Here is a 14,385-nt window from a genome sequence, read left to right as displayed (position 1 = left end):
ATACTTGTCGGTGAAGAAAACGTGATGCCAGCGCTGAGCGGTCCATTCGGCATGTTGTTGGACCCATCTGTATCGCACTGCATGGTGCTGTGGTTGCAAAGATGCACCTCGCCATGATCGTCGGGAGTGAAGTTACGCATCATGCAGCCTCTTGCGCACAGTTTGAGTCGTAACACGACGTCCTGTGGCTGCACGAAAAGCATTATTCAACATGGTGGCGTTGCTGTCTGGGTTCCTCCGAGCCATAATCCGTAGGTAGCGGTCATCCACTGCAGTAGTAGTCCTTGGGCGGCCTGAGCGAGGCATGTCATCGGCAGTTCCTGTCTCCCTGTACCTCCTCCATGTCCGAACATCGCTTTGGTTCACTCAGAGACGTCTGGACACTTCCCTTGTTGAGAGCCCTTCCTGGCAGAAAATAACAATGCGGACGCGATCGAACCGCGGTATTGACCGTCTAGGCATGGTTGAATTACATACAACATGAGCCATCTAATAGGCGTTGCTCATGCATGGTTGTTTACATCTTTGGGCGGATTTAGTGACATCTGTGTACAGTCAAAGGGACTTTGTCTATTATACAATATCCACGGTCAATGTCTATCTACCCGAGTTCTGGGAGCCGGGGTGATGCAAAACTATTTTTGATGTGTGTATATTAAATGAAGTGAAACAGATGTAATATATGAAATGATATAAAATGGCATAAACACTACAACCCTACATCATCTCACATACTGTACAATTCGATACGAGACCTTTAAAGTCGGCCCTCTCATATGCTACTCGTGAAGAGTATAATAGTAACTACATAATTCCATGTATTTCGCTGTCGTTCACAGAATGTATCGGGTATATCATATTTAATGGCTTAAACGGATGCAGTTAAATGTACACGATAGTAGAAGCAAAAACAAAAACAGTCTCAGTAAACATGGACTTCAAAACGCATAGGTTAAGAGCTATGAGCACTTCATCTTCGATTTTGTGAAACAAATCTGTTCCACTGCAAGCTCTTTCCTTTCCATATTTCCGAGTCCTCCCTAGGGCATGGGTGTATGTGTTGTTCTTAGCATAAGTTAAAGTAGTGCTTAAGTCTAGGGACCGATTACATCAGCAATCCGGTCCCTTGGGAATACATATACAACTGAAATTTCAATATTTCGGGAGGTGGTAGTATTGACTAAAACAAGAATTAAAAAAGTCCAGTAAATATGGGCTCTAAAGAGCAGTCCGTAAGAGCTATGAGCACTTGTTCACAGTAGGGAAGATGGAGTGATCATAGCTCTTAACGTATGCATTTTGGAACCCATGTTTACTGAAACTCTTTTTGTTTCTAGTATCGTGTTCTTTAAGCTGTAGGCGTGTACGCTCTGTAGACGTAAATGCAGAATCTGACCATAGGAGAGGGGTCTGTCACTTGCACAGTCCGTCCTGCTAGGTGCGTCTTGCGTTTAGACATTTTGCCGTTGTCATTTGTTATCGCTCGTAACCAAAACAAAAGATAATATTATGTTCGTGGAGAAACTGAACGCACTGTTCAGAACATATGACGGAGAAACTTATGCAATCATAATCGCCGGCGTTGACATTTAAGAGAAAGGAAAATTAGGTTCTAATGTATTCTCGACGACGTCATGGAATGCAGAGTACAGTCACGGATAGGACAATAATGTGGCAAGTAATCAGCCATATTTTTCTGTGGAATCAACTTTTTTCCGTTTGTAGTACAAAGAAGATACGGAAAACCTGGGTAGATATGGCTGGAAGTGTATTTAAACACCCCTCCTCCCTAATGCGAGCGCAGTTCCTTAACTAGCAACTGTCTCGAAAATTACGTGTATACAGGGAAGTCCAAGTAGACGTTTTGGGGTGCGCCGAGGCCTGATGTTCTTTCGTATATATGAATTAAATAACCTAATACGATGTTAGACTAAGACAATATTTTGTGCTGCAGTGTTGGCGGAGTTTTCACACTGCGTTACTATTGACAGTAGAATGTGAAGATCGTAAGAGTGTTGGATTCGCTGCTGAGGAGAAATTACATAGAAAAAATCTGGGTGTGTCGGTTGCCTTTCAGATGGTACTGTCGTCAGGCTTGCCCATTCGTTAATAACTTTTCTTTCTTTGCTTGGAGAAAACCTAATGAAAAGGTTAATTTCCCAAGCGGCCGCACAAAGAAGACGGTATGAGAGAACCCTCGTGTCTGACGGCAATTAGCAGGGCGTGGGCGGTGCTACGCTTAGCATCGGCGCTGTTCATATGTTGAGCATACGTTCTTATTGCAGATTCTCGAATCCTAGGGTAGCAGATTAGAACTGAGCAGTAGAACTGATTTCCATTGCATGTACAGTTCCAGTTTCTCCCACTAGAGTGACAAATATTTTGGCAAAATAGGTACCGTAGAATTCTGAAAGTAATGGAGAATATGACACCCATTTCGTTAGATATTCATTTGGTAATAGAACATGTTAGGTGACATTCTTCATCCGCTAACACGGTTTGTTTCTCTAATAAACCAGCGCGTACTTTTGTTCACCGTGCTGTTACTTTCCCGCTACTCACATTGTTTAGCATCTTTCACAATGAGTGCGATTAAATTAGAATCGCAGCTCATTTATTTGCGGTTATTACGAGAGGCAGTCAAATGAAATGGTTCTATTCAAAAATAATCAACAGACGCGTTGAGACATTCCAACAGCTGACATCTCGAGGACAAACGGCAAAACCAAAAGTGAAAACATCCCACAATGAATGTGCAGCGCTCTCAAGACACTTTCAGAAACTACGAAGCTCCACAGTCAAAATACCCGGGAATGCCGTCGGACGGAATCATCTTGGTGCACATGGCTTCCTCCTACGGGGGGAGGATCCACCTTTCTGTGAAGTTTGTGGCGTGCCGCTTTCAGTTCAGCATATTGTGGCTACGTGTGTCCTGTATACTGATAATAGGGCAGCCCTCGGTCTCCCTGGAGATCCTCGCAGATACCGATACCAGTGTTTATAGAGTGGTGAAATTTTGTGAGCTATCAGGCCTCATCCCTAAACTGGTGGGAAAGGGCGGCAGACTTTAGTACATTATAAACTGCTCTGAATGTGGGGACAGCCTTCGTCCCCACCCATGAGAATTCATGTTGACTTTTCGTCAAGGCGCTGATGACCTTGATGTCGAGCGCCCCCTCAACCCAACTCATCATCGTTATCATCCTGTTGCACGGTAATGCCAGCCCCAACGCCGAAGGCTACGTTTCAGCGATTTGGTTGGGAAACACTGCAAGATCGTTCGTACAGCCCGGATCTTTGGCGACTTCAAGAAAGACGTGCGTGGACGTAATTTCAATCGGGCGAGGAAGTGCAAGAATGGGTGCAGTTGTGGATCCGTCAGCCGCCGACCGGACCAAACAGGAAATGATCGTCCCACATCCCAGTGGGATAAGTGTCTTACGCGTATGCTGAATAATCTTGAATGCAACCATTCCATCGCCTCGTTGTGACGGGGGTTCTTTTTTCATTTGACTGCCCTCTTATGAAGTACATACAGCAGCACTCAGTCTTCAGGCCACAAGTGGCCCATCGGGACCATCTGACCGCCGTGTCATCCTCATTGAGGATGCGGATAGGAGGGGCGTCTGGTCAGCACACCGCTCTCCCGGTCGTTATGGTGGTTTTCTTTGACCGGAGCCGCTACTATTCAGTCGAGTAGCTCCTCAATTGGCATCACGAGGCTGAGTGCACCCCGAAAAATGGCAACAGCGCATGGCGGCTGGATGGTCGCCCATCCAAGTGCCGGCCACGCCCGACAGCGCTTAACTTCGGTGATCTCACGGGAACCGGTGTATCCACTGCGGCAAGGCCGTTGCCATGAAGTACATGCATGTGCCCAATATCAGTTCAGTGAGTCGATGGTCTTTTATCTTGTGAATGACGCTACTATTATACAAAATCCTATCTTTTGTAGTGGTATTACCTTCGAGATAATTCGTTTCATTCTTTATACTGATCCTCACGAGGATATTTACCTCGTATGTGTATCGACAAGCTCCCATTAATGATATCTCAAGAGTTTCTTGCTCGTTTTCATGTATTCTGCATTTACAAGTGTACTTATAGCCAGATGGATGAATGTCAGAATTGAATACCCTGTCCATATAACTCCAACAATGGTGATGAGCTAGTTGAAACGGTCAGTCAACTATGAAGATCAGTTTACATCTACATGAATAGTCCGAAATTCAATTTTGCTGTGAATGACCGAGCGTGTCTTATTAGTCGTTTTCTTCAGGAATACATCTCGGAAGAAATGCTGTACATTCCTAAGCAAAAGCACACTTATTAAGCCCAATCGTCTTCAACTTTTGGTTCTCTTGCGAAATATGCGACGGAGAATACAACGTTGTTCTACAGTCCTTGAAAAACTGATTCTGTAATTTAAATCTCTGCCTTCTCCAACTATATAGTATAAATGTTTATTTCAGGTAATGCTCAAAACATTTAGGTGTACCAGTTTCTGCTGCCAATAACATGACAAAAAATATCCGTTTATATCTCCTGAGTACATACTATCGGTGTAAATGTGCCACTTCGTGACAATGGTTATACCGGCCTCTACTGTCGATAACACAACAAATATGAAAAAAACTTTATATTTCCGGAGCCCATATTTTGGGTGCGAAAGTGTCGCTCACAACGGTAGCATGTCGTGACCCCGGCCAGGGCAGCTCTCCTGCGTGGTTGGCGCCGGCGTGCGGCGGGCGCTGATGGTGTGGTGTTGGTTCTAGATCGAGCGGCGCGTGCCAGAGGGACTATGTACAGTAGCGTTGTGACGTGACGCGGCCCACGACAGCAGCAGCGCTCCAGCCCAGCAGCCACGAGCCGGCGCCGCAACCTCCCATGTTGAAGGCTATGGTCGCGGGGCAGCCGGTGGAAAACCATAATGACATGTATTGCTCTCCATATGACTACTACCCGGCCGACTTCTACCCGCAGCCGCAGGAGATGTGCCCCGCGCACCCTCACATGTGCGCCGTGCACGGAGACTACGGTAAGGCCCGCCCTGCACCTCTCTCTCTCTCTCTCTCTCTCTCTCTCTCTCTCTCTCTCACACACACACACACACACACACACACACACACACACACACACACAAAACCACTCCGTACACACACACAACCACTCCGTACACTGTACTGATAAATGGGAAGTGCCCCAACGGCTAGTGAGACAGGGTTCAAGCAACATTCGGTGTCTACCTTAAATTATAAAACCATGTAAACAGATATTTTAATTTGGTTATCATGCTTGGACAACTAATAAAGTACTTATCCTTAGTGTCTCCTGAATGATTCGACGAAGAACGCTTGACCCGAATTACACATGTATCACCAACCAGCTTAGCGCCCGCTGCTTCGCTCATGTAGAGGTACAGTCCATATACATTTTTCTTTTGTTGTTGTTTTTCTTTAATCGAATTTTATGTTCACAAACTGCAACAACTTCTAAACTTTTCACGCTAATTAAGGCCATAGAAACGTGGTCTTTCCCGAAAGAACGTCTGACGAAAAAGCAATCCTGGTAGCTGGAGTCGAAGGTTTTTCTTAATCATGCCTTTTTCGTTCTTGTAGTGATATTTCCATAGAAACTTTCATTCCATAACACACATTTCTTTACATCTGAGAAGTGAAATACCAGTTTTCATAGATTTAGCTTTAAAAATATTGTGATATAACAAACATTTTCTTAAAAATTTTCTTTCCTTATTTCAGCCTCACAGGGGTTGAATGTCCAAAAGCAGTGAAACAAGTAATCTTTTTCGTTTGCAAAGCCGGATTCAAAATATTCGTAGGTTTAGATTTAAAATTGCTTTCATAATAAAATATTTTCATAAAACATTTCGTCCCCTATTTCAGCCCCTTGCGTTTCTAAAGGCAGTGAAATATGTATTTATATATTTATAACCGAGAAGTCTTTCCGTAAGTATAGCTTCAAAAATGGTTTGTAGATCAATAATGATATATACAGAGAAAAAACTTTCACACTCATATCCGTAAAATTCCCAAAAACATTGAAAGACATATTTCTTTATTTCTGATCGAGGAAACAGATACCAGTTTTCGTAGGTATAGCTTCAAAATTGTCTTCATGGCGACATTTTCAAAAAACCTTTAATTTCCTTTTTAACAACCCCCCCCCCTCCCCTTAGAAATGGAATTTTGAACGGTCCTTCCTTAAATGATGCCTATCTTCTCCAAATTTGAAGTTTCTATCCTTAGCGGTTTCGGTTGGGCGATGATTAGTCTGTCAGTCAGGGCATCACCGTTTATACGTTTATAGATTGCTGTCTCCACACAGTTATTAAAAAAAACATTAATCAGGCCTCTTTTGTCGCTTGATAGTTTCTTCTTTTATTATCTAACATTATCAGACGGTGAACGGTGAGGTGGCACTTTAAGACACTGGACTGGTACTACGGAGAGGTAGGTGCAAAACATGTCCACCCAAAATGATTCAGAATTTTTTAATGTTTCTTCTGAATAATGCGAATGAATACTTACTTAAACACTAAAAGGCCGCTTTGGCACCACCCTAATTCATCTGAGTTGCAGCTCATTCTATAAGGTGGAGAAAAACAACGTGATAGTAAGATCACAACAGGGTAGCGAATGCTCCATTAAATTTCGGGTGCCCAGCCGCATAAGTTGAGCTTTCCTAATAATTTCGACGTTCTTGTACAACGTAGAATGCCCAGTGTCAATACAGTTCTGTGCCACCGTCAGTTTATTGGGTTGCGAGACCCAGGTGTACATGCGGTGTTCTGCGCATCTTTCATGGACGGTACGTGTCGTTTGTCCGATGCATGAAGGGTCACACTGACACGGGATCTTGTAAACCCCAGGCTTCCGAAGCACCAAACCATCTTTAATGGAACCCAGGAGTACTGCTGTCTTCGGTGGAGAGTGAAAAATCGCTTTTACTTTGTGGTTCTCAGGATCCGTCCTATTTCACATTACAGACAGCGGCTTCAGATTGGATAAGTTATGGGATCCAGCGCTTTCAATAAGAAACTTCCAAACAAGTCGCGACAATAAATCTCAGTGTGATACATTGACATCCCACATTGGATCAGTTGCACAGCCACAGATATAATTCATGCACACTATACTTCTCTGCCACCGATTAACGTCTCTGGCGCCTGTGAACCAGTGGCCGCATGCGCAGTGGCGTGGTCCGCGAGTTTAAAGATGGCTGAACGACATACAGCCGAAATAGCAGAAGCTGAAACTGATTTTTTGCAACTGCATACCCGAAACTTAACAGAGCAGTCATTGCGCCGCGAAAACATGAAAATACAAAGGGCAGGGATAGTCGAATCGAGCAAAATTTTCCATGCGTTTGAAATGCTCCATTGTGGAGCTACGGCGCTGAAACGACAGCCAATCAGCGAAGTGCGTGTTCTTCAACTAACCTGTCCTAGCTAACACCTGTTATGCTAAAGTGCGCGATTAGTAATTAAATTAGTCGTAAATAATGATTTCAGCAGAAGAGCGAAAGCTAGGCAGATTTCAAATTCCTATGCATCACTGCTTACGTTAGATGCGAGTTTTCTGTGTTGTTTACTCGGTGAAGCTTGACTATTAACTCTTTTGCGGCGGCACCCGAGTAGGACTCTTGCAATGTTAGTTACTCAGGTGGACGCCGTCCGAGTCTCGTTAGTGTAGTGCTTAGCCGCCATTGCGCCTATCGGTAACCATGTAGACAGCACAAGGAAGAATTTCTGCAATGTGCTGCCACGTAGTGTTCGAATTCAGTCCTATCTATACTCGAATACAGCGCGTTATACAGTGCTGCTCTGTGTTGTCTCTATACTAGTCTCGTCTGTCAATAAGAGCCAGAAGAGGAGAACGTGCCCAAAAGAAACGTCCTGATTGTGTCCAAATTTTGCTGTAGCTCTTTGTATGCGTTAGTGTTTCAAAACAAAACGCTATTGGGCAAGTTGTGTAAGAATAGCGTGTACAAATTTTATTTCGCAATAAAAATATGGTTCAGTAAAACTGTATATTTACTAATTTTACTATCTCATAATTCACCTTCTACGAAAAGTTAAAAGGAGGTTACATCGTTTCAAGTGACACATCACACAAATTTATTGCATGTATAATTGCAGTGCTATGATCGCCGGAAAATGTGTTGAAAGAAACCGCCCAGCGGCCCCAACCACGGTAGCTCAGGCCCGTCTCGGAAGCGTTAAATCAACTCAAGCTAAAAATACTGTAATCCATTAATTGCTTAGTCGGACAAAACAGCACTGCTAGATGCACTCATAAACACTCCCGCACTCGTCACTGATTGGCTGTCTTTTATGCCCATAGATTAATAGCAGTGCATTTCTCGTCTATAGTTATCCAAATTTTTGCTTAATTGTGCGTCCTCTGCTCTGCTCTAATCTTACCAGCCCCCCCGCCCCCACCCTCGTCCCCCTACGCCCTGTGTGATGAGCGCGATGTAGAGGAGACATTAAACTTCAATCTAGTTCCATTCGCTCTCTACAGAGGAATATTTGTTGTTGTTTTATTTCTGTAATTTGATGAAAGATTCCGGATTCGGACTGTATACTGCGTTAGGAATACTTTCACAGATTTGTGTTTCTTACAGTGTTGCAGTTACATTAACTATACACCTACAGTCACACTTCCATTGCCGTGCGGTTTCTTTTTTTATTATTATTAATTTTTTTGTTGAGAAACTGGAAAAAACAAGCGTCAGTACCTTTACAGTTACAACGTGAAAGTTAAGTTCGTTGGAAAGGTTTTTCTGTTATACCAGAACGTCAATCTCTGCCACAATCATTGCTTGTAAAACATCAAGGCAGTATTAGAGTTCTGCACGTGTACAAGTCAACTGTTTTGATTGCTTTATTGATTCCTGCACGAAAGGTAGCCATGTTACTGCCATGGCGTGTACATGCGATCCTTGATGTAACCCTACAAAAAGACGTCTAACGACATGGCATGGGGAGAACGCAGGGACCATGCGATGGAATCATCACGGTCCATCCACATCTCAGAAAACGTTTACCGCAATCTGTTCAAACTCCAATATCCGGGTGCATCATCATGCTGAAAGATGATGGATAGCTACAGCTCTTCGGTCTGTGGTAGAAGAAGCTGTAAATATTTCCCATTATTCCCCAGGTAAATATTTCCCATTATAGGGGCAGAAATACATTCCAGTACGATTATGCCATAGGTGGTAAATCATTGGAAGCGGTAACGACCGTAAAATACTTAGGAGTTACTATCCGGAGCGATCTGAAGTGGAATGATCACATAAAACAAATAGTGGGAAAAGCAGGCGCCAGGTTGAGATTCATAGGAAGAATTCTAAGAAAATGTGACTCATCGACGAAAGAAGTAGCTTACAAAACGCTTGTTCGTCCGATTCTTGAGTATTGCTCATCAGTATGGGACCCTTACCAGGTTGGATTAATAGAAGAGATAGACATGATCCAGCGAAAAGCAGCGCGATTCGTCATGGGGACATTTAGTCAGCGCGAGAGCGTTACGGAGATGCTGAACAAGCTCCAGTGGCGGACACTTCAAGAAAGGCGTTACGCAATACGGAGAGGTTTATTATCGAAATTACGAGAGAGCACATTCCGGGAAGAGATGGGCAACATATTACTACCGCCCACATATATCTCGCGTAATGATCACAACGAAAAGATCCGAGAAATTAGAGCAAATACGGAGACTTACAAGCAGTCGTTCTTCCCACGCACAATTCGTGAATGGAACAGGGAAGGGGGGATCAGATAGTGGTACAATAAGTACCCTCCGCCACACACCGTAAGGTGGCTCGCGGAGTATAGATGTAGATGTAGATTATGGTTTTCCCTGCAAGAAAATCGCCCTATCATCCTATCGTGCATTAGGCCACACCAAACACGAAAATTCGGGTTATCACAGCTGTCTTAAAGTGTATTTGTGGGTTTTCGTAGACCTATAGCCCTTTCTCCTGATCTGACGCCATTCTGTTGCAGCCCAAGTCAAATCTGAAAAAAATGACAAAGGAGAATGTCGTTTTACTAGAAGCCACAAAGCAGTCTCTCTAATAAGTTTCCAAGTTACAATTTTTTGAAAAGCATAATGGAACTTTATGGACACAGTATTTTAACAATCATAAATTCTTGAATATATTTTTGATGACAAAAGTTAGCATGACGAAACAAGTTGGTTTTTATCCTGAACTTTGTTCGCTGCTGTCCAGAATGAAAATATTTTGAATAATTACGGATAGAAGGATTTTAATACCTCGTGAAGATAATGAGGTATGAATAGTAAACCAGACTGGAGAAAGGAACAGGACGTGAAATACTCAAAGGAAGCGTCCAGACAGTTGCTTTAAGCGGTTAAGAAAAACCATAGAAAACTTAAATCTGGATGGCCGAACGTGGATTTGGAGCCCTGCGTCCCCCACAGTGGATCCAGTGTCTTAATCAGTGCGCCACCTCGCTCAGACTGAACACACACACACACACACACACACACACACACACACACACACACACACACACACACACACACACCATCCTTTGTTCTAACGTTGTTGGTGTAGGATGCTGCAAATATTAGCTAACGTAGAGATTAATGGTTCAGGTGGCTCTAAGCACTATGGGACTTAACATCTGAGGTCATCAGTCCCCTAGACTTAGAACTACATAAACTTAACTAACCTAGGGACATCACACACATCCATGTCCGAGCACCATTCGAACCTGCGACCGTAGCAGCGGTTCCGGACTGAAGCGCCTAGAACCACTCGGTCACAGCGGCCGGCATAGAGAATAATAACTAGTATGTCGTCTTCTAATCTGAGTAGTTTTGATACACTGTGTGAGAAACGAACTTTAGTAAACAGCATGTTATGACAGGATATGCGTTGTTGTGACACATGACAACTTATTAGTTCAATAGCAGTAACTATAGTACTCTAAACCTGAAGTCCCTATTGGTAGCAATTTTTTGTTTTTTAGAGAACTGTAACATAAACTCATTAAGTTATGTGTTGTACTGGTGACGCTATCATTAAAAATCAGAGATTTGGACAAAATTATGACCTAAACAGTGAAGAACTTGCCCCTATAGGTAATGTTATTTATCAATTTACTTGCTTCCGTATCTCTATTAGTGTGCACGACAAACTTAGTAGTAAACTCCTTGAGTCTTCTACACTGCTTAAACACACTGCAAGTCAGCTACCCCTACGTATGGGTTTTACGCAACGTGCAATGCCTTCAGGTACCACACGCAAGAGTTTCATATTCTCTCGATGGTTACGAGCAAACTGTCAGTGATACACAAAAATAAACATAATCTTTTTGTAGGAAATATTATGTCGCTGAATTTTGTATTTGGATACGTTTTCGCTGGAGACCGTAATTTTCGAATTGTTCAAGGAAAACGGATAAAAGTGACCTCCTAACGCGTTTTTCTTGAGTGCCTCGAAAACCGTGATCTCCAGCATAAACGTATTCCTGTACAAAATTTGACTACATCAAATTTCCTACAAAAAAGACCTGTTCATTTTTTTCTATAATACTAATAGTGTGTGCTCAGATAGCGAGAAAGTATGACAATCTTGAGCATAGTTTTCGAAGACTTTGCGGATAACATAAAACCTACTGGTAGGAGCAGCTGAATCACCTTTTTTTTTTTTTTCATCTTAGTCTTACCGTGGCACTAGTGTGACTTGATCTAGATCCCAGAGAAGCCGACAGCAGACATCGAAGGAATCCTGACACACTTCGCTAGAATGGTAACAGGTCATTATAGCTCAGGCGAATATCCGACAGAGATGTTGCTGGTGAATATTCCGTCGATAACACTCAGCGGACCCAGGAGCACATCTGAAGATGTCCAATGCAGCTCTGTACGAGAGGTCGCCAACGATCATACAATCTGGAAGATTCAACAGCTACTAAGTTTTCATTTTACGTAACAAAGGAACTCCGAAAACTTAAAAGGGAATGTCTGAAAAACAGCCAATTTCGTTCTTTCGAAACACTTTTATGTGGCATTCGGGAGGACGACTGTTCAACCCCGCGTCCGGCCATCCTGATTTAGGTTTTCCGTGATTTCCCTAAATCGCTCCAGGCAAATGCCGGGATGGTTCCTTCGAAAGGGCACGGTCGATTTCCTTCCCCGTCCTTCTCTAATCCGATGAGACCGATGACCTCGCTGTCTGGTCTCCTTCCCCAAACAACCCAACCCCAACTGTTAGGTGGATCGATATTAAAGGCACACTGTGCAACAGTTCTGGAGACTCCACCTTGTAGCTTGCGCAGGGATCATAAGAATAAGTTAGGCAGAGAACTGGTTGCGTACGAATGCACACAGGCAGTCCTTTCTATCAGCGAATGATACCGTATACGACAAATTACTACCATGCCGGATAAAGAGCTTTACGAGTAAATACATAGCTACATGGATGATACCATTTTCTGTAGTCAAACGTTCAGCAGAGAGAGAGAAGATGGGGGGCATGAAGATTCTGGGATTGAAATTTCTTGCTGGTCACCCAGATATAGGTTTCCCTACATCGTTAAAGGCAAATACCCACCTTTGCAGAGGACACGCTCGATTTCCTGCCCTGCTGTTCCCCAGAGGTCACGTAAACGAGTAACAGGCTACCGTTACAAAATTGATAACGGCTCGCAGTTGTGATATTTTGGCGGACGCGCGACGACTGGTGGACTGCTTTTCGCATCGAGCGGGGCCTGAGAGAACGTGCCTGGCACATATCGGCTATTTCTCCCCGCCGCCGCCGCCGCTGTTCTGCTGCCGCAGTCAGTCTGAGAAATGGCCGTTCCCCGCCGTCTCCCCGCTTGCTTTATTCTCGGAGCGCTTGCGCAAACCTCCCGTAAAGCTATTTGTCGCCAAATTCTGGATCGTTACGTGTAGCTGAACTGCTAAGAGATGTGCCATTAGGTAGGAGAGGTGGGGGTAATTGAAGGGTTAGGCTTAAATGAAGGGGATATACTCAGCTTAAAGTAGAGAAAATATGGATTCTCACTACTGTAGCAGGTGCGTTACAGAATCACATAATTAAATTAGTGTAACGATTATAACCAATGTGCTAAAAATGTTGAGCGATTTGCAGCGCAGGAAGAAGCCTGTATTAAACTGCATGTCGATTGCCACTGGGGTGGACAATTTTCATGAAATTTAACATAGTATAGTGATAACGTTCAGAATCACTTGTGGACTTGTTACTCAAACATCAAAACCGTTTGCGATACACACATTTTAGCACTATGAGAGACTGTTTTGCACGCAGTGGCACGATGAACCCCGAAAATAAGTTCGGTGCTCAGAGAACACTAGGTCCCTACGCTATATGGAGTTAGCATATTTTGGACATCCAGAATGGGGATATCATCTACACAGGTTACAATGACAGTTGTAACTAATGAACACACAAACCGTATTATTGGATTTGTTGCAGTTTTCGCCCATCAGACGCGAGGATCTTCTGGCCTGATAACACGTTGACAAACTCTGCTTGGCGCCAAATTCAACACGTTCACTCCAGGCAAAACTGTAATGAATCAAATAAACGTGTCATATGCCGACTCATATGTACATTAAATATTAGGCATCTCCGTATTCCCTTCGGTAGGCGGAGTTTTCTTCCTCCACTCCCCACCACCCCTCCCTTTCAGCCCCCCCCCCCTCCGCCCCACCCACCTTACTGCTCGAAAACTATCAAGACGTCTTGAACAAACTATTCCTAAACAACAAGCCCAGTGCACAGTCACCTATCGGGTTTCCTATCTAACAGAATCCGCTGCTGACAGAAATTTAATTTTCAGTATTTCATATAACAGTTTACTGACCGAATTTAAAAATTGAAAATACTGAAAAAATCCACTCATTAAGAGATATAATCTTACGTTAAATTTTACACAGTAAGACAAGTATTAAAGCTAGCAACTAGATTTGTCTTGAAGCAGTGCAACTCGTGGTGCACAAATACCCAGATTATATTCATCCTGTATTTGAGGCTGAGAGCACTCAGCGACTTCCAGCAGGCTTACCACAGTTTCAGCTCTTTTCAAAACGTTCTCGCGTACACGCTTAACTCACTTGTAAAGTAATCAGAAGTTGTTTTGTACATGGGAGTTGGATTGTTCAGAGTTTTGTGTTTTTATTGGTATGTTCCTAAGAGCTGCTTTAACCTACCTTAACACAGCCATTACACAGTCAAATCGAAAAATAAAAATTGAAAACTAGGCTGTTTAGAAATATGCTATGAAAATTAAGTTCTGAAAGAATTTTAATGCGTTTACACGGTTTTATGAAATAGAATTTTTCGAGTCGATTTCCGTGATTT

At 43.3% G+C, this 14,385-nt stretch overlaps 1 protein-coding gene and 1 pseudogene across 1 annotated transcript in view; one reads left to right on the top strand and one right to left on the bottom strand.

Annotated features, from left to right (window-relative positions):
* Positions 1-14,385, top strand: part of LOC124777343 (fibronectin type-III domain-containing protein 3A) — a 317,923-nt gene that overhangs the window by 93,165 nt on the left and 210,373 nt on the right. The window contains exon 2 of the mRNA XM_047252707.1: positions 4,776-5,038. Within this exon, the coding sequence (XP_047108663.1) occupies positions 4,888-5,038 (151 nt within the window). The 5' untranslated portion in view covers positions 4,776-4,887. The remainder of the gene's footprint in view (positions 1-4,775; positions 5,039-14,385) is intronic.
* Positions 3,742-3,858, bottom strand: LOC124778342 (annotated as a pseudogene).

Source organism: Schistocerca piceifrons, chromosome 2, assembly GCF_021461385.2.
Source record: "Schistocerca piceifrons isolate TAMUIC-IGC-003096 chromosome 2, iqSchPice1.1, whole genome shotgun sequence".
Classification (NCBI taxonomy): Eukaryota; Metazoa; Arthropoda; class Insecta; order Orthoptera; family Acrididae; genus Schistocerca; species Schistocerca piceifrons.
This window is presented reverse-complemented; position numbering and strand designations above follow the sequence as displayed.